General features: G+C 41.3%; 2 protein-coding genes across 2 annotated transcripts; one reads left to right on the top strand and one right to left on the bottom strand.

Moving 5' to 3' along the window:
• The first annotated feature begins 1,450 nt into the window (after positions 1-1,450).
• LOC108106969 (dedicator of cytokinesis protein 9) lies at positions 1,451-26,611 on the top strand. Its single transcript, XM_017214276.2, is given in 15 exon segments — positions 1,451-2,253; positions 5,740-5,781; positions 15,379-15,495; positions 15,676-16,211; positions 16,269-16,572; positions 16,636-17,457; positions 17,517-18,149; positions 18,208-18,390; positions 18,392-18,544; positions 18,783-20,258; positions 20,316-21,926; positions 21,980-22,126; positions 24,526-24,736; positions 24,795-25,083; positions 25,145-26,611. Coding segments are annotated over 15 exon segments (6,864 nt in total). The 5' UTR covers positions 1,451-2,157; the 3' UTR covers positions 25,389-26,611.
• On the bottom strand, positions 22,194-24,383 carry LOC108106971. Its single transcript, XM_017214284.2, has 4 exons — positions 23,215-24,383; positions 22,634-23,158; positions 22,443-22,575; positions 22,194-22,383 (listed from the first exon to the last, which is right to left on the bottom strand). The coding sequence occupies exons 1-4, from the start codon at positions 24,180-24,182 to the stop codon at positions 22,318-22,320; spliced, it is 1,692 nt and encodes a 563-aa protein (XP_017069773.2). The 5' UTR covers positions 24,183-24,383; the 3' UTR covers positions 22,194-22,317.
• Positions 26,612-26,627: the final 16 nt, after the last annotated feature.

Raw genomic sequence — 26,627 nt, 5'->3', positions numbered from 1 at the left:
CAACCAATTCCAGAACCCATCCCAAACTTTAACCTAAGTAGAAAGCGATCAATCACAAAGCATCACACAGAGATCGATATCGATATATTATGATACTAATCACAAAACACACAAAATGATAAGCAAACAAAAAAAAAAAAAAACACATGTAGCAAAGTTTTGAGGTTTACAAAACCGTTACTCGTTCGTTAGTCGCACTCGTAAACTGTTACTGTTGCCGTGACTGCTACTGTGACTCTCGCTTCACACTTTCATCCCCATTAATGGAAGATAACAACTAACTAAATCATTATCGATATATGATTTTAAATTTAATTCTAAACTCGACAGAAATCACACCGAGAAATCAACAGAAAGATAGAGAGAACTCTCTTAATTCTTAAGTTTAAGTTGCTTTAAATACTTTTACCTAAACTATATGTTAATTAATTATGTCTTAAGTTTAACCAACCAACCACAACATCAATGAATTGATGACTCACGAAATGAATTTGCATGCCGCATTCAATGTACATATGTGTAGGAGCGACATATTATTCTCGATCCATATATACGGATCTATCGAAATTAATTACGACTATTTTATTTTCTAATCGATTACTGATTACCAATACCCAATAACCGACAAATGAGAGAAACGCTAAATGAAACCAAGCAAGTAGTATTTGGGAAAACAAATTCCAAAAGCAAAAGTTACACGCAAGCATGAATTTTGTCTTTGAAATCTATCCAATAAGTACCGCGAATAATTGTTTTTGTTGAGATGCATTATCATTTTTATTGTGTAAAGTATAAAAAACAAACAAATATATGCAAAATATATGGAATATATAAACAATTTACAATTGTGTTTTTAATGGATTGAAATGGGGTGGAAAACCTGAACGGAATCATAAAACTTTGAATATCATTTTTCTGAATAACTTCGGATTTTGATGGCAAAATTCCTCACGTTGCCAATCCAGGAACTTTCGAGAAGAGAAAGAGCCGATATCTTTTATTTTTGCTTGATTTCTGACTTGTTATATAAATAAATTAACTCCTAAGAGTTTTTCCATTTATTCTGTATCATCAAGCAATAGTTTTCTAATGCCAGTTAGGCAACCCCGTCAATCAAAAATAAACTTCTCCCAAATAAAGAAATGTCTAAAACGACAATTATATTTCGACCTAAACATGCAGTCCTTAAAAACATAATTATTTTTAAACTTAAACCAAAAATAACCGTTTTAGTACACGACTTTTTAATATTCTAGTCTGGCCACATTGTTTTCTGTTAAGCTTAACATAGTTCTGTAATTTAGCCAAACTGGTTACAATCACTGCTAATCTCTATCAAAGAACCAAACCGAAGTGTGTATCTCTGATGGTGGTGTTTTTACCACATCTTCTGGTATTTTTTAGTGATTTGAAGTGTTTTCAAATTTTTCACTATCGCCCCAACAATTTGCGTCCCCCACAAATCGGTGGATCTCGTTCGCGTGAGGAGCTCAGCGCTCCGTTTAGCGGCAAATTGAAAAGCCAAACCTCATGCCGAAACAGTTCGTTCAAAATCGCCGCTGCAAACCGTAAAAAACACCTTCTACGCAAAAATACGCATAAATTACGAGAAAATATAGCCACAAATAAAAATGTGTAAAAAGCTGTGTTTAGCTCATTAAAATATATATTGTTTATAATCCAACGGGATGCTAGAAGGCTGCTAAAAATATTTGCCGTGGGTGTTTGTGTTTCTTGTTGTTGCAATAAGCCCACCAATTTTTGCCAAAAGGGGCGTGGGAATTTCATCGCGCGTGTATTGGTGTTTTGTGTATAACATGGATATGAAAGAATTTCGCAAATGAATCCTTATTGCAACAAATTACAGTGCTGTATCGATAAACACGACAAATTTAGAAAAACATCAAAATAAAGCTAAAAGAAAAAGTGTAAAAAAAAAAACAAGGATAAGGCATTAGTCATCCCTGGCAGCGACGTTGACTGCGCAGTCAGCAGCGCATCCTGACTGCTGTGCGTGTATGTGTGTGTGTGTCTCTCTCTCTATTTTTGAATTTCCGCCGGTTTTTGCAGAGCAACAAAAGCAACAGAGAGAGTAAGAACCCAAACAACAACAACTTGTTTGTTTGATTCCTGAAAGTGAGGAAAGAAGGGTGCAGGATGGAGCGGAAATTTACGCGCGGTTTGAACAAGCTCGGCTCGGCGGGTCAGATGCGAGAGAATGTCTCTCAGCTGGTCAGAGAGAGTGCGGTTTTGGTAAGTTTTAAAATTCCCTTATTTACACCTGCTCATCTGCCATCTCGCTCACTCCTGCCATTCTATTTATGGCTTTCAGAAGTGCAGTTGTTGCTTTTACGTAAATATATGTGTGTTTGTATATTAGTGTGGGTGTGTCTCCAGTAATGCATGTCACCTTTTGTTTTGTTTACCTTCCTGTTAATTTTTTATAGTTTTTCTGTTGGTATTATTTATATGTAGGAAATATAAATTAAAAAAGGGAAATTATATAGAATTTGTCTGAATGCAAATGACTTTGTGTGTTTTTGGCTTTATTCAATAGAATTTCCCACTCTTAAACGCACATATTTCTATATTGCAACACAGTCACACACACAGTTGTGGTCAAGAAAATTATACAAGTTTACGCAAAATTTGATTTATTTGCTGTAAAATATAAAAGTTTTTGAATTTACATCCTTCTTTACTTCGTTTAATTATTTCAATTTTTAAACTTATTGTTTAGGAGAGAAAAAGTTTAAGTTTACATACATATTCTGTCTCCCTCTGCTGTGCAGATGGGCCTGTTTTCTTATTCGGTTGGGTCTGTGCCAAATGCTTTGAATTTTAATAATATTTTCTTTTCACTTAGCACATATCATCGAGATCATAATGTTTTATAAGGCGAACTATGTATGTGTTTCCATCCATCAGTGGTTGCATAAGAAAAGTCAACATTGAAAATGCTCTATGGAAAGGGAGAACGTGTTCTTTATCTCCTCGTACGTAATTCTATTCTTGGGTGTTGTTGTAGAAGAGAGACTCAAGAGAATCGGTAAAATTTGTGTTTCTGAAGATTGTAGAAGAGAGACCCCAAGAGAGAGAAGAATCCCTCAAGGCCGTGAGATTTGAAATTCCGACGCAGCTTCCACTTTTGTTTATATTCATGTTGAACGATAATGAGGTTCTGTAGACGAGCACAGTGATGATTCCCTAAGGAGGCTGTTTAAAAGTGATATAATAAGCTTATCTGTGCGGAATAGAAAAGTTAGACTAATAAAATTATGTTTTAAAGACGTTACGCCTGTATTTCTGTAAGCACTTAAAACAAGCTCAAGATTAGGGAGTGACTTCATTTTTTGGGGGCTTCGCCCACGTGTTGCCGCCTAAACAGATACTGATGTACAAACATGCCCATCTCCCTCTATTGATAGTACCCACTAATTGCATTATTACGGACCCAAAAGAAAATCATATTACAGTGTCATTAGCCACGCTTCCAATGTCAATTAGAGTGTGTGTGTGTGGTTCTGGTTCCTCTTTCATATAGTTAGATATATACGTACGAACTCCTAATTCAATTAGTGCGTAAAGTGAGAGTCGAAGCCAAAATGATAAGCATTTGTTGGCTTACAGCGGCAATCAACCGGCCGACAGGCAATCAAACCATAATAAGCGACTGCCGATGGATAGATAGTTTCAACGCCAATAAAAACGAAGAGTGGTTGAGTGGGTTGCAATGAGTGGGTTGCTCCTCCTTCAACCTGTCACGGGGCTTTGCACATCCCAAATGACAGTCTTTTTTTGGAAAATTTCTCCCCCTCCATCAGCAAGCAATTATTAAATATTTCGTTGTCAGCTCAAGTCTAATGTAGTTCAGCGGGTCAGGCCAATGGAGTTCCATTCCCAAAACAAAAAACAGCAGTTCATTACTTAACCATAATTTACATTGTTAGTTTTTGGTTAATTTTTATGGCTCGCTTTCGGTTTACTTATGGAATTTTGTTTATGTGTTTTCGCCTTGTTAGCTTAAATAGTTGTTAACTTATTGCCGGGCACATGTACCGCATTTTGTTATCCGATATCAGAGTAAATATCAAATGTGTGGTGGTTTGCCTTAAACAAAAATAAAGGGGGCTCAGAGAGGAAGGGAAACTCAAAAAGGCGGAAAAATAATTGAAAAGGTCTGGAATTTCTTAGCATCAGCAAATTGCGACTTTGAAATGTATTTAGTATATGGCATGGAATTTACATAATGTAATTAGTTCTCTAGAGTTTCCACTGTTGGTGGTCTTTACTGCAAGCTACTGCATATTTCCAACTCAAGGGCCTTTTAGTAAATAACTAACCGAACTTAATTAATTAGAAAGTGTTGAAAAACACAACTGCCTTGATTTACTAATGTCATATCCGGTTTTTTATTGCAACTGCAAAAAATGTTTGTCCAGCATAATTTTCACACCACATGATTCCTAAAAAATATACCCCGGATGATTTATGAGAACGAATTAGCTTATTGTATTCCATTTCGGGAAGAATTTCAAGGCAGGCTCTACCTTTTATGTCATGACCTCATCTCACAATTATGCTGAGCACCTCTATAAAAAAAGGTATACTCTATATACTGGAGATGTTCTTCATAAGTCGAAGCTAATGAATCGAAATAAGCCGAACTCTAGTGGAAATTTGTCCTACTTAAAGCTTTAGTTTCATTTAGTTAGTAAATCAGTTTTACTGTAATTGAATTCATTCTTAAGCACTGCACTACGCAGTAAATTTGTTTCGTTACTAATAAATCTAACTTTATTGACTGTGTCAACCCTGAATCCTACTGGGTCTGGGAATTTCCTCTATTTAATGTTATTTTTAGTGCTTTGGAAAGCTTCACGTGCGAGTGTCCAAAAAAGTGGTAAGAGGAAAATTTTTAGTTTGAAGTGGAGTAGGTAAAATGGTCATGGCTCAAGTGCTCGTGCTTTCCTATTAATATTACCCTACTAACTTGTTGACAGGTGGGGTATATTAGGTAGACAAAAGCGTTTAGTTTTAAATATCTGAATGGAATTTTAGAGAGTAGATTTAGCAAAAGGGACACCATAAAAACACTGATCAAAAACAATTTATTTCAATTTATTATTTAAATATTTTTTGCGATATGCTTAATTTAAATATTTGAATATTTGTGTATGCCAAAATATATATTTCAAACTTATTTAAATTAAGAAAAACTTGTTGATTGTAAAAAAGTGTTTTGAACTGTTTTATATTTTAAGCTAATTTTTAAACACCTATAATATATATATATCTATATTATTATATATCATTCCAGGTCATTAGCTATTCGTAGCCCACTTATACATAATTCTACCCCATTTAAGGTTTTTTTTTCTGCTTTTATTGTTACTGGCCTGCTCTTTTTGCGCATCTCCTCTTTATTGTTTATTTTCTGTATTCCGTGATTCTATTCTCTGTGTCTCGGTCATCGTTTCGTTTTCCCCATTCCCCGATTCCCCGCCGGAAATATCGTTTCGCAACTTTTGTTTTTTGTTCTGTTTTTTTGAGCTTTTCCCTCGAGTTGACGTGTGTCGTCCACTGCGATTTAATGAGCGCCACTCTGCTCCGATTCTGTTTGTTAAACACATCATGGCCATCTAACCATATCCCTCATCCGATCAACCTTTGGCTATTAATAAGAAAGCTTCTGATACTGACCCCAACATTTCCCCCTCTTCTTCTCTATCATTTTAGATCAACTGCACTGGCCGCTATCAGCGCAGCCTCTCCATTGCGGTAAAAATATGTTTCACGATAAAATATATGTATATCAAAATATATAGGAAAATGTATATCATATAGGGGGTACATCTTGTAAAATATTTCATTGGCGTCTTGAGATTTCATAAGCTTTTATACGAGTATATCAAAGAGCCCTTGGGACACATTTAAAACATAAAAATTAAACTGCTTAAATCTAAATTTTTAGTATTTCTTGTTTGTAGATAAGAAATTTATTATTATGTTTAAAGAGACCTAAACTCTTTGAGGTAGCTTTTAGTAATAACAAAAGACAAAATATGATCAATTTTATGTTAATAAGAAAAGAAAGTCACAACAAGGTAAACATATATAGTAGATTTGTAGCCCTTATATAATGTGTAAAAATATTAACAAAAATTAAATAAATTTAGTTTTTGATTATAAATAATCCGAAGTTCAACAATATTAATTTCTGGCATTTTGTGTTTATATTATTTTAAAAAATATACTTAAACATTGTATATATCTTCTCTTACCCTGCATTACTTAATAACTAGAGCAATGCCACTTCATTAATATGCGTGGCTTCGTACCGACAGCAACAATAACAATAATCTGTGACCTCAATGTGTCCTCCTACGGTTTTCCTCCTTGGCTTTTCCTTTTTCCGAGCCTGGTGGCGACAAACTTTTATCGATTCCTCGATCTGACCTTGACTCTCTTGCCCAGCTTTTCCCCCTGGACCCCCACACCCGTTCAAACTCCTTTGCATCTGCTCGACTTTTCGCTCTCTCGTTAGTTTTGATGGCGCTCCTTTTTGCGGTTTGGCTGCGTGATTTATTTTAATATGTCATGAGTATCTTAATTAGATTTCGCTCGAGAGATAAACTTTCTTTTATGCATATTTTCTCTACTTGCCAAACTAGGAAGAAGCTGCCGCCGAGCAATTAAAAACAGCAATAAACGACTACGATGATGCTAACTTTTTATGTTTATCGGTGCGACAGTCGTGTAAATATTGACATTGAAATCGTGCCTAGACCAGAACCGAAACTGAACCTGAACGTGAAGCTGTACCTGTAGCTGGTACCTGCGAAACCGAATGCCGAACACGAAACCGTACATCAAAAATAATGTATCGACATCAAAACTGGTCTCCAGTGAGAATGAGTCGCATTTTCTAGTCAAGTTTTTCCATCCCATCGGCAGGTGCAATCAACCAAGCAGTTGAATGCGTTCTACAGCTTGACTCATGGACAATCCCCATTAAGTTTGTACTTTTAGGATGTTAAATATAAGTGATTAAATCAAATCAATACTACCATTAAGCTGACTAAGGAACTGGGATGAGGAAATGGGTAGAAGGCTTTGGTTTATCAAAGAAATGTATCGTTGATAAGGTGAACAATCGTTGGTTTGCCATCTCTAACACACTCCCTCACAATGAGTTGGCAATTTAACGCAGAATCAACCTTCAATTTGTTTTGCTTAAATTAAATTGTTTAAATTTCTCTCTCAACAAGCCTCGAAATAAATAAATAATTTTGTGGTGTTGCTAAATCATTATTGAAATTTATTTTCGTCTATTTCATTGTTCTCATGTCAGGTATCAAGAATTTCACAGCTAAATAAAAATATTTATATTTATATTTACATTAACCAAGAACTCCTCTCACTTCTGGCCTTCATTTCTTACAAACTATTGGCCTTTAATGTTTATGATTTTTATGCACTGATAAATTAATGGCCAACAAAGAGTATTAAACTGCGAAAACAAACAAAGTTGCAAGAAAAGAAGTAAATGAATGAAGTGCAAAAAATGTGAAAGAATGCAGAAACCAAGAAAGATTGTAAGTAAAATGCTGATCATGGATGGGCTGTAAATTTGTAGGAGAAACTCTTCTCGATGGAAGTGAAAGGTGTAAGGTATGGTGGAGATTTTCGTTGGTAAGCTTATCGAAATGAAGAAAAGGTAATAAGAAAAGGGAACTTCGAATGTTGTCACTTGGTGTTTGAAGGGTCTTTTGTCTCTGCTCAGGCGGTTTCTCTTTCTACATCGAAAGTTTAAGAGGTTTTCAGCTGGTACTTACCTTTAATAACAACTTTGCTGTTAATAAATTGATTTTTGTTGGTCTGCAATCTGGATTTCTTGGAGATGCGTTAAATATTTGATTGGAAAACACAAGATGCTCAAGAGATGTTGAGCATTCCAGACTTCTGTTTAACTACTGGCTATCACTTTGTAAACATACTGAAGTGATAATGTGGATAATCTCTTAGGTTTTAGATAAGCATCTTAGTAGAGTTTGTTTTGCTTGAGAGTAATGCATTTTCTTCATAAAAAACAACATTTATTGAACCCACATTTAAGTAAAAAACATTAAAAGACGCCTCCACACTTACATTTCTATGTGCCCACTTTTTTAATTCAGTGTGGGTGTACATACTCGTACATTGAAGTTTAAACCTCTATTCATGATAAATGTTCCACTCTAGACAACTTGTTTGTTTGTTTCCGACAATTATTGTTGACAATTGTTTTCTGTTTCTGTTTCTGTTTCTGTGTGGAGTTGGTGCTGTTGCACTTTGCTCTATTGCATAATGAAAACAATTGCCGGGGCGCTCTGCTTGGTCCACCCACTCCCAACGAAGTCAACTTTTCGCATTTCAATTCAACTTTGCTGTCAAGTTTTACTTGTTTACTGCTAAATCATTTGCACATCGGACCCACCCTTACTCTTCCAGCTGTATATTACTTATTGGAAATTCCATCGCTATAGGGAAACTTCATTTGCATAGAAAGAAATGTGCACAGAGACAAATATGGATTCAAATTGGGGTTCCAATATTGATAGAGGTTTTTAGGAATTCAAAAGTATCATCAATTTTGTATGAGTCTGAGATCAGTTCACATTGAATCTAAAAATTCTAGAAGATAGGCTACTGATTACTAAATACTTACTTACTTACTTAAATATAAATAATTAAACTTCATAATGTTTTATGATGATAAAAGCTGTGTTTCAAAAATTAAAGAACATAAAAACTGACTTCTAGTGAAGATGAGAACATGTGATATTACCCTTTTTATTATTGCCAATATTTCTTACCATCTTTTTCATAAATACCTTCCTCTATGTTCATCTCCATTCTATAGATTCCATTCTCCCAGCCATACCCATACCCAATAGCAAATATTTTGTGCAAATGTCGTTCACTTTTGGCCAGAAGCGCTAAACAGGGACAAGGGATATTGGCGGGTGTGTGAGCAAGCTGTTAGCACTTGCTACGGCTGACACAGTTACTAACTGCAAAATAAGTCAAAACAAAAACACAAAACGACCGACCAACTAAACTCGCTTCCGTTTGGCAATCACAATGTGCTAGCTTTGTGCTTGAAGTTCTGTGCAAATATCCAGTCGTAGTTCTGTGAGTTCCACTGTGGCTGGCTGCGCTGGCTGGCTCATTCGCATTTTGTAAATGGGTAAAAAGGCTACTGGCATAGACACAAACATTCATTTGACATGTCAGTAACCTTTATTCCCATCTGCATGTGTGATTTGTTCTTTGTTCTGTGCAACTTTTGTAAGCGGAGGCTTTTGTTTTTTTCGCAGAATGAAAGTTGCTATTGGGCATCGTGTCTAATGCCCTCAAAAAGACGGCACGAACTGATGTTTCTCGGGGTTTCAGTTACCCCAAAATGAGAAGTAGATGTAGCTGAAACTATTTTGACACTATATGGCAGATTTTCTCTTTGAGAAGGAGAGTTACTGAAGGAGTGATGAGTGTGTTAGACAGCAGGGGAATATGTTTTACGACTGTCTTAATTTCAAAAGTCACACATTTTACGAGCTTTCTTTTAGTGATCAAACTTATAAATGAAGACATAAAGTTTAATTTGATTTAAATTCGATAATTCGTGTGGCTAGATTGAGATCTTTGTTGGCAGGTCTTAAACTTAATTAATTGGGCATACTTTGCATCTTAATTTGCTAATTAAAAGTGTATTAAAAGCATGTGGTGGGATATTTGAAGAGGAATACTAAACAAAAATGTCATTTTAAGAATATTTTATTGAACATTAATAAGACTATTCAAAGGTTACAGAGCCAATTAGAGATTATAAACTTATTATATGAAAAATAATCAAAAATTATCTCAATTTCAGTTAAAATTAAATCAACTTTTAATTAGAGATCTTTTAATTTATAGTTTTTGTTAGAGTTTTAAGACTAGTTCGTAACCATTTCGTGATGACTAATAATTGCAACCATAATTATTAGGATTACCATTTAAGCCAACCTTTAAGTAACCCACACAGAAGACTGATACTTCTTTAATTCCACGATTAACTCCCATCATTTGGGTTCTCTTAAGAAAACTGGTTATCCAGCTTAGGTCCTCGTTTTTGGCTTTAAATGGCAAACCGAAGATTATGAAATGGGTGTGTCGTGTGGCTTTTTAACTTTTGGCCAAAAGCGAGTCTGTCGACCCCGGAGATTAGGCTTTGGATCTCTCGACAATTGAGCAATTAATGAGGAGACACTTGAATTTTACGATGGCCATTCGCCGTCGTGTAATTAACACATATTTCACACTCTCCCAATGCACCGACTGAGGCGACCATAAATGTAATTAGCTTGCCAGATTCTGGCTGCCGTCTTTTTAACCGGCCTCTTGGCGTTGGCAGACACATTGTACAATTGTAATTGAAAGTGCTAAGTACTTTTTAGAAAGTTGCCCCGTCCACATATGGCAGAATCCATCCATCTCGCCGTCGCCTCTCTGGCACCCAATTTTCCAAACTGAAAACTGCACTGAAACTGTCAACTTTCCAAGGCATCTTGAAAATGAGAGGCTATCGTGGCCGACTCTTGTCGGCAATTAAAGCCTCTGCCACAATATTCTTTCAGCCAATGTCTGTCGTTCGATTGTTTGCTCTTTTACTCCAAAAATGTGTGTGCGCTTTTCTCAGTTTTTCCTTTACTTTCTTTAATCATCGTTCGATGGCTAATTATTCGCTTAACAACGAGTCATGACCAAGAACTGGTAACTGGATGAGTTTTCCTATATGATTATATTTATCTGCCGCCTCTTCGCCTGCCTATATATACTATTTTTTTTGTACTTTTTTCTGCGCGGGAACTTTTTATGTCTTTGCCTTTGTCTCTTTTCTTGGGTTTTCCACTGGTTTTGTTTTCTGTTTTTGCTGCACTTGCTTTTCCTGCTTTTAGGGCAATTATTTTTTTGCTGGCTTAGTCTTCATCTTCATTTCTTTTCCCCACATATTGTCCTCAAGGTTGTTTCTGGTTATTCTCGTACTTCTGGTTGAGTTGGCCAACACGAGTTGGCTGCAATTTCCCAACCAGTTAGCTTTTGACCTTGACAGGTTGAGACCATTAAGGGGTTTCAACCTGCTTCACTTGACAGAGAAGTGTATATAGTATAGATTTTCTTTGGGTTATAGAGGGAGGGGAAGATATACCTTAAGACTAAAGAGAAGTTATAGAAAATAACCAGACTTTGAACTTGGCTAATTCAGAATAACACAGATCACTTTAGGGGTATTAACATGCATAAACTTTATAAAATATTTATCAAAAATCCAATAAAATACAGCAATGCTAAGATACTCCTACCATAATATCTAAAATATACGAGTATCTTCCATTTCCTTATCAAGTTAAAAGTTGTGCAGTGAAAGTGTTGGCGGAACTTTTACCCATCCCGAAGCCAAGCTCATTGAAACGGGTCTAAAACGGCGACTACAGCGACATCATGGCTTACATAACGCTGATCGGCGGGCGATTAGTGCATAAATATCTTATAGTTATGCTATAGCTCTTGTGATTATGATTTAAATGCCGCTTATGCAGGCGACATTTCTCTGCGATATTTCCCTCATTGTCCGGACAACAAAAAGCCGTCTAATGAATGCCGCTGCCAAAGTATTTACTTTGAATTGAACGCTAAGCTAATGGTAAGCTTCCTCATTTGTCCGGACATGTAAATTTGCCTACGAATCATCGGACTTGGAACTGGGTGAAATTCGTTGGCCATTTGACCATTTTGAATAGAATATCTTGCTTAGAAAGTTCAACTTTTGCCCGGTCGGCCATAAATTATTTTGTTGTATAACGAAAAGCGAGAAATTTGTTGACTTCAGCTTACTTGGGTTTTCATTATTTATTTTTATTTTTATTTAGCAACATGTTTTTAGTGCGTGGAATGTGTGGAATGGTTGAGGAAAACTGCTGACTTGTCGCCACCTTAATGGGTGGGCCAGTTACAGATTTGCACTGGGCTTGGGTTTTTCAATTTGACTTGAACATGTTGTAGGGTTCGTTGAACCAAGCGACAACAGTGAAACCCACCGAAGATGGCCAAAACAAATAACTTTCTGGGCCGAAACCAGTTTCAAAGTTGCAAATCCGATGACTGGACAAACGTCTCCTTGAGCTGAGGCAGTGATAAAGGCAACTACTTTGCCTTGTAATTTATACAAAATAATTATAAATAAATATATGCATTTTATCAGCACAATTCTTTTCAAGCATTTTGCGACTCATGTTCGCTGCTCGTAGCAGGAAATCCCTGCATGGGCATAAATTTATGGAATTTATATGCCACATTCCTATCACCGAACGGATGCCAGCTGCCGTCTGTCCATTGACCATACAAAACTGCAAATAAACAAATCATAAAATTTGTATACTCTTTGCTCTAGATATTTGTTTATGTAGTAATGGTATTAGAAAGGCATAAACCTCGAAATGCTTAGAGAAAATGTAGCCAAAGTTGAATGAGGAACGAATTTTGGCAAAGCCTATAAAACTATTCTACAGATTGAAAGCTAAATTTCCCTCCTATCTAAACTTCCTGGCACTTATCTTTATCTCTCCAAAAGCTTTTTGAAAATTCAAAAAAATTCCATAAAACTTAGGCAGCTTTTAAAAACAATATTCGTGCGGGTCAAAAGTTCAGCCAGACCCCCAGACACAACAAATCATATGCAGTAAGTTAAGCTAAATTTAGTCACAATCATTCCGTTGCCCACAAAATGCAAATCGGCAAGGGAAAAGTCTAGGGTATATAGGAGCCACTTGAACGGTTTCCACTTCAAAGCGAAATCTGAATGAGCCGAGCCGACATTTCGTGACCCTATCCAGCATTTCTATATGCCTGTCTAAGACTATGACTATATATAGCGGATATAAATGAAGGCATCTGCCGGCGCATTGTTGCAATTTCAATTGATAAGCGAGCTGAAATGAAGGGACACCGACTCAAGTGCCAGCCAAGACATGCCAGGGCCAATTGCTCTGGCAAAATCAATGAAAGTCAAGCCTTGTTAAGAAGAAGGGGCCAGGGGCAGGGTTGGTGGAGAGATGGGAGGCTCTATGCCTCTTGAGGCCTGGTCAATGTTTCACTGAAATATGCATAAATCGTCACGTTTTGCCTGCCGTGGCGCCTCGAACCGCTAACTTTAAATTGAAGCTGGCTGCTGGCAAAGATAGTAGTCAGAGATGTTGGATTTGTAACTAAAAAGTAGCTAGAAGTAGCTAAAAGGCTGAACTTATTTTTAGGGAAGTTTTCTTTTAACATCTATGGATCTGTTTTCAGAAGGAAATTAAAAGTTATAAAATAAAATGTATTTTTAATAAACAGATGCCTTGCTTATACCCTAACTAAATCCGCTAATATGCCATTCCTGTTCAACATAAAGTGGTTGATGGCTTCAGATCATGGTCACTGATCGCTGGTGGTGGATGGTTGATGGTGGATCTCTGAGGTCTTCACGCCTTGCTGGACCAGTTGTTGTGCCTGATGAAATCTTGCACCGCGAATTTGCGTGTCTAGTGATTGACCACCAAGGCAATGCATTATTTTTTGATTTTAATTTGGCTTTTAAATCATTATTTGCCAGCGCACCCCTAACCAAAAAAACCCACAAATTAGCCACCGAAAATGTTTGCCCAACTTTCTCGGGCTGTTGGGCTGGGCACTTGATTTGGTAATTGGCCGATCGCCGAAGAGTTTACCTTTTGCTTTGCGTAATGCCCCTATGCACTTGTCGCCTACGGCTAGTAGGTGTAGTTTTTACCCGTGGCTATGATTTTTTTTTGAAGTTGAGGCTGTCGCCGGTTTGCGGTTTTAATTACGCAAGCGGCGACGTCTGCCAATTTGCATACTGTGCGTGCCAAGAGGCGGCTTGGAGGAGCTGCAAGGAAAAGGCCCGAACCTGAGCTCACAATGGAAAATGCTTTCCCCCGAGCCCAGGCCCAAAAGTGGTTAATGGCTAAGTGGGCGAGTGCATTGACATTGCAGCACTTGCTGGTGAAAAGGGGGTGTGGACGCACAGGCAAGGTATTTATGTGGGCGTGGCTGGGCACATGATTGGAATCAGGGCCAAAGCCAAGGTTTGCAACGGGCACAAGCTGACAAGCTGATATAGATAGATTGATTACCTGTCTGTGTTTTATGGATTTTTAGAGTAGAGCTTGGTGGCTAGCTTTGGTAGGGAAATGTGTTAAAACTAGAAAGTTTAAGCTCTAAAATGTTGACCCTGAAAGTATTTTGAAACATTTGTGCAGATTTGTGTGCTAAAAAACGATCGGAAATGAATTTTTCATTTCGGTTTTTTAAGGTTAAGAGCTAAATTATATCCCAGGAAAGAAGGAACTTTCTACTGAATGCTTAAACTTTTAGGCTTAGTAAACCTTAAGTTGATACCCTTTTAAGGTTTCTTTAACTTTCATATGTTGTTGATTTCCATTCTAACCCAACCCTAAGACAAAACCTTACTCCCCATAATTATTGCCTAATAGCATTCGCAACCTATGACAATCCTTTCTCCAATGTCGCCATATTTGCGCAGTAACCCACACTTAAGCGGTGTTTTTAATGCCCTTTTCCCATGACCTGAATTGACCTGTATCTTCTCCTGAACTGAACCGAACTCAGCCAAGCCCAAGAGCAAAGCAGAACTCTAGCCCACACACCTTGATTTTCAAGAAGACAATAAAATGACAGCACATCCGACAGTCGCCTGGAATGGATATGCCGAAACGGAAGTGGCACTTTAACCCTCTATGAACATGTCATAAAGGGTGGGGTCACACAGGTTGGGTCACACACCTCGTAGCACAGATACTAAACAGTATCTTCATCATCATCTTGCCAAAGTTAAGACGCAAAAGTCGAAAATATCATCAACTGGGGGGCTAAGAAATGCAAAATGCCAAAATGTAAGAATGTTTAAACGACATGAATTTGTTTATGCCAAGTGGGCAGACATGGAAAATATCATTACACGAGGGGGGGCATCCGTTTTGTAATGCGGTCAGGGTCTGCGCTGTTTGTGTGGGGGGGGGAGTGAAAATTAAGAACCCATCTAACACATCACGAACCAGCCATGAATTTATGGCGTGCGCTGTATCGATAAATCTCTCAAAAGCCGCCTGCATTCAGGCATTCGGGAATGGATAGCGTTTTGGGCATTATTATTTTTTGTTTTGGGAATGCTATTAATAGAATCGCTGTGCTTGTACAAGTGGCCTGCATAAATTAGCAAGCAAACATTTGGAAAGCATATAGAATCCTATACTTATCTCGATCTCTTTATTTCAGAACAAGCCACTCGTCGTGGAGCCAATCGACTTCGAAGCCTTTATAGCCAAAAATAAAACTGTTATCCAAAATGACCCGCAGAGGGAGCTGCTCATCTATCCCGCCGATGATGTCTCGGTGAGTGGGGAAATATTTTAAGAAAGAAAGAAAGAAGAAATTGGAAGAACAAATTCACAAATTATAATGTCAATTTGTCTAAGATCAAATATATTTTAGATTAAGATCAAGACTTAGATTTAGAATTTTATAAAATTGATTAGCTTTCTCACGAATATTCTTTTCCCCTTGCCTTTTCAGGAGATCATCATGCCGCGTAAGCAGCGAAGCAATGCCAAATCCGTGGCCGACCGATTCGATCCTCCCAATGAGGCGATCGTGTGTCCCCTCCATGGACCCTCCATTATTGCCAATGGAAATGGACACAGTCAAGTGAGTCGGCAGGGGAGTATACAGTCAAATGGGAGCCACCAGAATGGTAATGGCAATGGACACACTAGCAGCAGCAGTAGCAGCAGCCTGACCAATTCCAATGGCCATGACCAACTGTCGAGGAAGAGTTCTCAGTGCTCGAATGGCTCCTCCAGTCACAAGGATACCTCATATGAGTCAGCCCTGTCCTCGATCACCCTTCGTTCCAACTTAGCGCAGCCGGAGGAGATCGATGAGTATGCAGATGATGGCCATGGCGAGGACATAGTCGATGGACAGCCAAACGGTTCGAGAGCAGAATGCACCCGATTCACAAGGCAGGCTCTGTACACCTACAGGGCGAAGAATCACTTGATTCACTACAAGTACAATGCCTACGGCGGAAACTGCCATGATCTTCCCAGGTATGGAATATATTCATCCTTAACTAATATGAATCTAATGAAACCTTTTCTACTTAGTATCTCACCTGCTGAGGAACTGCTGGAGGAGGTCTACGAAATCGATGCCGATCAGGATAGGATTGACGAACAGATGACTCGCTCTCAGGCGGATACCATTACCAAACAGGGCTATCTCCTCAAAGGACCCGACTCGGCCTCAGATCGAATGTTTGCCAATATTGGCAACAAGTCCTTTAAGCGCCGCTACTGCTATCTGCGACAGGAGATTGATGGCACCTACATACTGGAACTGCACAAAGACGAGAAGCAGGGCGAAGCCAAGGCCACTATAGTCATGGACTTCTGTACAGATGTGGTACAGGTGAGTGATTACCTACCGAATAACCATAAAAAACCACAGATAACCTCGATAATTCCATTTTAGAATCCCAAACGTGGTCGCTTTTGCTTCGAACTACGCATGACGACGGGCCATAAGTCCTTTACCTTGGCCGCCGAGAACGAACAGGACTTTAAGGACTGGCTAAGCAAAATCTCCTCAGTTTTGGCCCAAAATCGGGCACAAGAGGAGAAGCGAAATGCTTCGCTGGAGCGCCAACCATCTATCGGTTCGAATCCAAGTCCCCAACTCCAGCCACCTGCGATGGAACCCCCCACCTTTGGTACCCTAAAAGGTTTGGATCAATCACTGCACCCCCAATTGATGAAGTATGGCAGGGAAACGGATCACTCGATAGCATTGGCCAGAAGGGAGCAGCGCCGCAGATTGTTTGCCTGTTATCAGTCGCCAGCCAAGAGCAGTGGTACTGATAACGTGGAGCAGTATCGAGAGCACTTTGGCACGCGGTTACTGCTTACCTGCCACAACCTACGCTTTCGGCTGCAATGCATCCCGCAGGATGAGGTCTCTGCCGGAGGAGTTGAACAGCAAGTGGAGCCCTATATCACCAGTCTGGCTTTGTACGATGCCAAGGCGAATCGGAAGCTGAGCGAGAACTTCTACTTCAACGTGAATGAGCATTGGGCAGCCCAGCTATTACCGAACACACCAGTTCCTTCGTCTGTGGCAGGTTGTGGAGTGCCCAGAAGGTCGGCGGAGGGCGATGATAGAAGCTCCGCCTCCCAGGCACCTCACTCCCTGTTCGATGGAGTCTCCGCCGAGTTGCTGCGATCAAATCGCCAGCAATTCCAGCAGCTGAGACAGTGTCTGCTGTCTGTGACAGCCCCACATGCCGATATATATTTGGTTAGTAATTACTTTTGCTTATCTCATTGCCATATTGATACCAACTATATCTAAAACAGGTCGTGCGAGTGGAAAAACTGCTGCAATCTGGCATAGCCCAAGCTGTGGAACCGTATCTGAAAGCTGGCAAGGATCCCAAGCTGGGTCAGAAGGTCTACAAAGCGGCCAAGAGCTGTGCCCAGCACATCGGGCACTACAGGCAGCCCTTCGCCTGGGCAGCAAGGCCGCTGTTCAAGCAGTACAGCCACGAACTGGATGTTGATCCAAAGAAGGAGTTCGAATTTAGTCCCATTTATCGTCAAGAATTACCCAAACTGAAGGACGAGGAACTGCTAAAGCTCTTGGTTGACTATCGCAAACCTGAAAAGCTGAGCAAACTAACTATCATTCCTGGTAGCCTAAAGATGCAGATGCAGTTCCTGGACCAAACCACACCCTGCGGCCTGAGCAAATCGCTGGCTCCGTTGTCCACTTTCAGTCCATCTTCCAAGCAATCGCCGACTGTTGAGGTGGCCGAGTTCCAGAGCCAGAGTGAAAGGGATGCTCATCCGTATACGAGTTTCTGCAACCACCTCTACGTGTATCCCCTCAGTTTGCAGTTCGACAGTCAGAAACTGTTCTCACGGGCCAGGAACATCACGGTAGTGGTGGAGCTACGTGATGGCGATGGGGAGTACAGCAAGCCTTTAAAGGTGAGAACTTACTGTAATTTGAGAACTCAAAAGTCCTAATGAATTTCCTTGGATGCAGTGCATCTATGGTCGCCCTGGCCAGGATCTTCTAGTGTCTCAGATAGCCTGCCCGGTGCTGCATCACAATGTGACGCCCACCTGGTACGAGGAGATAAAACTGCGTCTTCCATTGGGACTGTTCCCGGAACACCATCTGCTCTTCTCCTTCTACCATGTGTCCTGTAATCTGAGCAAGAAGAGAGGATGCGCATGCGGCTTTTGAGACCCCTATTGGTTATGCCTGGCTGCCATTGCTCCAGAAGAATCGGATTTGCTTGGAGGAACAACAGCTACCGGTGGCTGCCACTTTGCCAGTGGGCTACCTCTCCATTCAACCCCTGGGTTGGGGCAAGGGGGTAAGTTATAGGCGTTGTGTGCTTCGCAAAGCAGTCCATCAACTCATGAAATGTTTGTTTCGTCTCTTACCCAACCTACCTTCATGGTCCCATACACATTCATTCCCCGGCTTGCCAACTAACCTGTGCTCTCTTTCTGTGTTTTTTCTCCGCACTGATCTGCATGCTTACCGCACCACCACCACCACCACCACCCAAAACCCCCCTTGGCTGCCTACAAACCCTTCCAATTTCTCAGCAGAACTGCGGTCCGGATATCCAGTGGATCGATAATCAGAGGAATCTATATACAGTGGGATTACGTCTGGACTCCACGGTTCTGACGGCGGATCAGCACTTGCATAACTTCTTCGCGCACTGCGAGAGATTGCTGGAGGGAGGAAAAACTGGAGCTGTGCCGGCGGAAACGGAAACCTGCAAGATCCTGAAGGCAGCCCATGCCATTGATATGAAGTCGCTGATAAACTATTTGCCGACGCTCCTGAATGAGCTCTTCACTCTGCTGGTTCACACGCAATCCGAAGAAATCGGCTTGAATGTTATCCGCCTGATAACGAACATTATCCACTTGATAAGCGATCAGGCCAAGAGACCCGATCTTTTGGGAGCCTATGTGAAATTCGTATTCCACGCACCTTACTACAGCCAGCAAACGGCTAGACAGAGGACCGTTCATGGAGAGCTATGCAGGCACTTGCCCTTCCTTCTGAATCCCACTAATCCCGATTTCCTAATCGTCAACAAATTCATGAGGTACTCCGCGATATTCTTCGACCTGATTGTGAAGAGCATGGCCCAGCATTTGCTGGCCACCGGGAAGATTCGAATGCTGCGCAACGAGCGTTTTCCCAAGGAGTACGCTGATCGGGTGGAGCAGTTGATGAAGGCATTAATGCCCTACATAACCACTCGGTTTGAGGATTTAGCCGAAGAAACGCTTATACTGAATCGTTCTTTGGCCAAGTTCGTGCGCCAGTGCCTGAGTTACATGGACAGGGGATTCGTTTTCCGCCTAATCCGCCTTTACATAGGAGAGTTTTCTCCTGGCAATCCTCGGATACTTCATGAATACAAGTTCAACTTTCTGCAAGAGATCTGCCAGCATGAGCACTATGTGCCTCTCAACCTGCCATTTGTCTTGAATCCCAAGAACAGGCCACCCGAGATGATGCAGCACTTCACTCTCTCCGAGCAGTTCTGCAGGCAGCACTTTCTGTCGGGTTTGCTACTCCAGGAACTGAAGAGTAGTCTCAATGAAGTGGGCCATGTAAGGCGACATGCTCTGGGAATCTTTAAGGATCTCCTGGCCAAACACGAGTTGGATAATCGGTATCAGCAGAGGGGTCAGCTCTCAAGGATTGCCTTACTGTATGTTCCATGGTTAAGCGTTGTGATGGACAACATTCATCGGATCGATGATTTGTCGGAGTCTGGAGCTTGTACTCCAAATGGACATGTTTATGCGGACTCTGCTTCCTATACCAAGCGCTTGAGTTGCTCCAGTAGCTATGTGTTCAGCAAGGACTCCTCCACCTTTGGCTCCTTGACCTCAACACCCCGTTCGAAAAATCGGCTGACCCTGCACTGTGATCAACCTAGCCCATACCGCACTTCGGTTCACATGAAGGAGCACAACTATCTGGCCGCCATCGCTGGACAACCCATTAGCAATGGCATCTCTAATCTCTCACTGAATTCTAATACGGACTCTGGGGTAAGTTTGGGGATTGCGATTCCAGAAAGCCCTGCTAACGCGCACTCTTATTTCTAGCACTCTCAGGACACCACCACAATAGGAGCCTATACCAATGGAGACACGGATGTGGCCCTTCGAAATGGACACAATCGCTCGGTGAGCGTTACCCATGCACAGATCCTTTCCCGTTGCGATAAGTTCAGTTCGGTGGAGAGCAAGGATCTCCTATTGGGCTTCCTGTTCATCATCAAGCACCTCTCCCAGGACCAAATGGTGGGCTGGTGGCAAAACTGTAATGAATCCGAGACTCTGCAGTTCCTCTCCATTCTGGATCTCTGCCTCCTGCAGTTCCGCTATGTGGGCAAGAAAAGTGTGGTGATAACACCAGATACTCGCCATGGACGTTCGGCCAAGGCCAACACTCTTCCAGCAAGGACACAACCACCCACTGGGTTAGAAAGTGGCAACCAGGAACACCAGCCAAACAGTGGAACACTGAACCAAACCAGGGAGCATCTGCTGGAGGATATGGACACTCTGGCTAGGAGTCAACTGGCTCTTTATGAATCCAATTTGGCCACAGAAGTCGGCATGATCATATTGGACTGCTTAGGAATGTATGTCCTGCAGTTCAGACAACTCCTGGCAGATAGCTTAATCCTGCCCAAGCTGGCTAGAGTTTATCTGAGGTTCCTGCAGTTGGGTCAATCGGAAAGGCTCTCCAAGCACGTCTTTGCAGCGCTCAGAGCTTTCATTAACAACTATGCAGTGGCCTTGTTCAAGGGCAACGCCATGTTGTGTGGTCAGATGGTCTATGAGCTCCTCAAAGCCTGCGATAGTCGCCTGGTGGAGATTCGCCACGAATCCTGTGCTGTCTTATACCTCCTCATGCGCAGTAATTTTGAGTTCAGTGGCAGGAAAGCACTAACCCGGGTGCACTTGCAAGTTATTATCTCAGTATCGCAGATGATTGGCAACGTCATTGGACTGAACAATGCCAGATTCCAGGAGAGCTTGTCCATCATCAATAGCTATGCGAATAGCGACAAGGCCATGAAGGGCACAGGTTTCCCCATGGAGGTCAAGGACTTAACGCGCCGGGTGCGCACTGTCCTAATGGCCACTGCCCAGATGCAGGCTCATCATATGGACCCTGAAAGGCTGCTGGAACTACAGTACTCTCTGGCCAACTCATATGCCTCCACGCCAGAGCTGCGACACACTTGGCTGGTAACGATGGCCAGGAACCATGAGCAGAACGGAAATCTATCAGAGGCTGCCTGCTGTCATCTTCATATAGCTGCTTTGATGTGCGAATATCTGCGATTACGAGGAGGCTGCACTCTCAGTTGGTCCTCCACGGCTTTCGGGAAGATATCCAGGAATATACCTTTAGATGAGCAGGGTCTTAAGCTAGATGCCGGTGCCCAGGATTCCCAGTATACGGAACAAATGCTTCTGGAGCAGCTGAAGCAGTGTGCGGATTTCTTGGACCGCGCTGAAAGATTCGAGTGCCTGGGAGAGCTCTACAAACTGATCCTTCCGATGTACGAAAGGGATCGCAGCTTCCTGGATCTGGCCCACTGCTATGAGCATCTGACTCAGGCCTACAACAAAATCGTAGAGGTGAATCGTTCAGGAAAGAGAATGTTGGGTCGCTTTTACAGGGTCGTCTTTTATGGAATGGTAGGGAATCTTACAGTGGATCATTCTGTTAGTTAACTATTTGTATTTTTTAGATATACTTCGAAGAGGATCATGCCATCGAGTACGTGTACAAGGAGCCCAAGCTAACTTCGCTGAGCGAAATCTCTGAGCGACTGGCCAAGCAGTACAAGGAGAAGTTTGGAGCAGATGTGGTTAAGATGATCATGGACTCGTCACCGGTAAGTGGAGTACCAACTTTGAAGCTTCGTTTGTGATCAATAATAACAAATAGAGGATACCTCCTTGGAATTTTTTAAAATTTATTTAGCCAAATAGAAAAGGAATCAGCATAGAGTTTATGTTGGTCTATTGCGTGAAGAACAATTATATTTGAAAGAGAAGCAACAAATCTGCAGAATTCACCTGCAAATCATTTGAAGAGATATTCGTTGTAGAGCAAATCAGTATCGCTATCGCCGCGCATCAGGCTCATGCGCTAAAATTAGATCAAAAATTTGTAGGATTATTAAGAAATTGAATTTAAGAAAAACTTACCCTTTTGACTTCCGTTTGACGCATCATGGAAGCATTTGTGCTTCTTGGGATCATTCGCTGCGATGTAACTTGGTTTTGCTTCGAATTGGGTATCCCCATCCTACTGGGGGCGGAACTCTTTCCCGACTTGCCACTTGAAAAAAATTCCAATAGATAACAAACATCAAATTAATTTAGATGATATTACTCACATGTGATTTGCCTGCTGTTTCTGTATAGTGTTCCCTGGTTTTCCCTGTTTGCCCACACGGCCTGAGGCAACTCCTGTCATGTTCCCCGGTTGCTGGTAAACACAGCCCGATTTCGCTATAGTCAAGCGATTTTGCTTGCGAGCTGCACCCGGTGGGCATGATTCCATCTTTCGAGAAGCAGATGATCCACCTTGGAAGTGCCCACCGACTGCGGCGCTCCGGCATTTCTCCATGGTGTTGGGTGTAACCTGTGCTGGCCGCACCACCGAACGGGCATAACCCGAACTTCTGTGAGGCTGTGGGGAGCTCTGGACGCCACTAGGTCCAGCTCCTCTACCTGTGCATTTGGCCTTGGCCGATTTGTATAAACGGGGGAAGCTAGCAGGCATACTGGTGGTCACCACGGACTTGATCGGTGAACTAGATGCTGATTCGAAATTAAAGTCATCCACTATCATTGAATCAGTACTTTGCTGAGCTTCATTTAACTCGTTGACCAGCTGAGATCCCTCGGAGTCTTCGTACCTGAAATGGTGTAAAGGTAGTAGTGACTCCATCAAAGCTGTTACTTCTTAACCCACCTGTAAAGCTTTCCCCTAACATATTCTGTTGACATCGACGGATCAGGATTTCCTCTTGGCGTCAGCTCACCTTCGTTCGAACGAGATTCATCATCGCCAGCATAGGCATCACCTTTCGCATCGGGTTCCATGACGTCTTTGCTAACAGTGACAGCGGAAGGCTGTGCCGTTGGTGGAGGAACCACAGTGGTCATTTTATCAGCAACTCGGTTAATGTGGATCTGATCCCGGCTCACGATCAAGCCCAGTTTACGGCACAGCTCCTTGAAGGCCTTGTGGGAAACTAAGTCTTGGTAGCGCGTTGACTCTGTAAAAGTGAAGAAGTTCTCGAAGGCCTTTATACCCTCGATCTGATTCTCGATTTCCAGCTCCGTGTAGCTGCGATTGGAGCACAAAGTGCACCTGGGACACACGGAGGCATCTCCACCGTATTCGTACTTCTCGTTCAGTAGATCGTTGACCCGGATGAGAAACTGGGCCACCAGAACGCTCTCCGGTCTGCTGGCCACCTTTTCCTGATCGCCCACAGCCAGCTGGAGGCTATGGTTCTTGTGGAAGAACGGATTCATTGAATCCGGAAGCGGCAGCTGTCCTGGCTTATTTGTGGTGAATGTCATGCTGAGACCTTGGCCACCTGGTAACAAACCCACTGAGACCTCCTCCAGCGGCATCTGTTCATCTCCCAGTTGGCTCAGGAGCTCGAAGATCTGACGGACATGCAATCCATTTCCAGCATGATCCACAGCATCCCCTAGCATTCCGGGATGGAGCAATGTAGTTGTCGATGTGGCCTCCGTTTTGGTTACTGTGCTTGGGAATTCTGGTTTCTGACGATACGAAGGCACGAACTCCACCGCATTGGGATTGAGCGAGTATTCCATCGCACCTGGGATTGGATATTCACACTGCGGCATCTGAACCAATCCCAGACCCATTCCACTAGCCGGAAATCCGAAGAACTGCTCCATACCGGAAACAGACAGACAGGACACGGAACAGACTGGTGGCGATCTGATGAACTGGTGGTTTGTGCCTAAAAATGTGAACGCGAAATATATACAAAATTTGGATACTGCTGTGGCTCTAGTGTGTGGGCAGTGGTTGTTCTATAAAAATAACAAACAATTTACTAGAACCTAGCAAAGTTGTTTAATAGTTTGAAATAAAGCAGCTGAGGGTAGGAAGTAGACAAAGAACACGAAATCGAATGTCATTCTGATATTTACTGGACTGACGACTTGATTTCAGACTTAAAGGTGTTCATTTTTATATATTAATTAAACTAAAATGTATAAAACTTAATATTTTCAGGTTAAGGTGGACGAATTGGATGCCAAACTTGCCTATATACAGGTCACCCATGTAATTCCATTCTTCTCCAAGGACGAACTCGACCAGCGGCTCAATGAATTCGAGCAGAATCACGATGTTGACACATTCATGTACGAAACGCCGTTCACCAAATCGGGGGCAGCCCGTGGCAGTGTAGAAGAGCAATGGAAACGCAAAACGGTTATAAAAAGTAAGACAACTTTTCTTTTAAATATATTTAGTTAGATATTAACTATGAATCTTTACAGCACAATATTCTTTCCCCTATGTTCTCAAACGTATACCTGTAAAATCGCGAGAAATCATCGAGCTGAGTCCCATAGAGGTGGCCATCGATGAAATGCAATCCAAGGTTTCAGAGCTGGAGGAGATCATACTCCCACCAGCCGATGTCAAGAAGTTGCAGCTGCGTCTGCAGGGAAGTGTGGCTGTGACGGTGAATGCCGGTCCCCTGGCCTACGCCCATGCATTCCTCGATGCTAAGGTGGTCAATAACTTTTCATTGGATCGCGTTGGAGATCTTAAGGATGTCTTTCGGTTAATCTTCTTTTCTCCAGTTTACAATCATAATCAATTAAATGATGGCTTTCCTTTGCAGTGACTTCATTGTGGTCTGTCAGAAGGCCCTGTTCCTCAACGAGCGGATCATCAGTGCAGACCAGAAGGAGTACCATCATGTGCTGAAGGAGAACTACGAGAAGCTATGCCAGGCGCTCAGTGAGTTGCTCGACGACGAGTCCTTCCAGCCGCTTGGCGACGACGCCGACAGCATAAACCAGCGCAACAGCATGGCTTTGTTCAATGCGATCAGTGGCGCCTCCCATAACTCAAGTACTGCTTAAGTCCAACAAAATCATAAAAAAAAGATACCAAAATTCAGAAACTCAGTCACCCACACGCACAGCTAACCAGAAAACCAAACGAATCTTGAAGTATACAAATAACACTAGCCTACAACGTAGGCGTAGAGAACGTAATGCGTTAGCGTAACCACAACGTAGTCGTAACATAGACTCTATTGGTGTTCCTTTGTTTGATGTTGTCGTTGAATTTGAATTCGAAATTGTCTTGCGGCAGGTAAAGCTCGGCTTTGGGGCTTAACGGTTTGAGTCTAGGCTGAGGGAATGTGCATGTGACTAACACCAAGAAAACAACCAAAAAGAAAACCCCATTTTCGGTGGCTATTAATCCGACCCAAAAACTAACCGTAAGCGCTTTATGACAAAATTCGGCTAAACTAACTATACTGCTCTGTAACCCTTACCAAAGCTTCTTCGATTCTGTATTAACCAGTTTGAAATTCTCCCTTTTTAGGACCGTATTTTGTTGAGCAAAATACCAGCAACAACACCCACCACCACCACCACCACAGTCCCACATAAACACACAGAACTCCAACTCCACACAACATTCATAACCGATAACCGATATCCGAACTATATATTCTGTGCTAAACGACCAGTACCATAAGTTCCAGTTAACCGAAATCACTCGTTAATTTCTATGACTAAGCTTAAGTGACTAAGTTTTAAATTGCTTATTGATTGTTGTTAGATTTTTATGTTGAACGATTCGATTAATTTGTATTTCACTCTTAAAATTTATTATATTTGTATATTATTTCTCTTAGCATGCCTGAAGAACACTGATGAAGCCCGAAATTATTTTGTAATTTAGTTTTAAGCTTGTATATTATTATTTGTTTGATTTAATTTGATTTTGATTTTAGCTAGCTAACAGCTAAAGAGACACTCTATCAACCCTGTACCAGTTACTTTATTAGATAAAATCTGCAAACTTTGTGTCTTTTTCAAAAGCTCTAAACTCTAAATGGAAAAGAATCGTTTGATAATTGAATTATTCCTAAACGTAAATGAAATTAGTTTTAGTGTTAACAAACTAGACAATTAAGTTCCCGCAAGCAACAGAACTTACCAAAGTATTCAGATAAAGGAAATACCTATAAACAGATCGATCTATGGATATATATTTACATACATGCATTTTCTAGTGAAATCGTATAATGAACTAAATACAAATATACCTATGCATTAAATGTTTAAAACAAAAGCCTTTCACTC

Source organism: Drosophila eugracilis, unplaced genomic scaffold, assembly GCF_018153835.1.
Source record: "Drosophila eugracilis isolate 14026-0451.02 unplaced genomic scaffold, ASM1815383v1 contig_1850, whole genome shotgun sequence".
Lineage (NCBI taxonomy): Eukaryota > Metazoa > Arthropoda > Insecta > Diptera > Drosophilidae > Drosophila > Drosophila eugracilis.
The sequence above is the reverse complement of the archived record's forward strand: the minus strand, read 5'-3'. Positions and strand labels throughout refer to the sequence as shown.

Bases quoted from the DNA above. Each gene is read 5' to 3' on its own strand.
- LOC108106971 (XM_017214284.2), bottom strand. From the start codon at position 24,182: ATGGAGCAGTTCTTCGGATTTCCGGCTAGTGGAATGGGTCTGGGATTG. The intron at 22,576-22,633 runs GTGAGTAATATC...ATTTTTTTCAAG, and splicing joins AAACAGCAGGCAAATCACAT to TGGCAAGTCGGGAAAGAGTT. The intron at 22,384-22,442 runs GTAAGTTTTTCT...ATCTAATTTTAG, and splicing joins GTCAAACGGAAGTCAAAAGG to CGCATGAGCCTGATGCGCGG.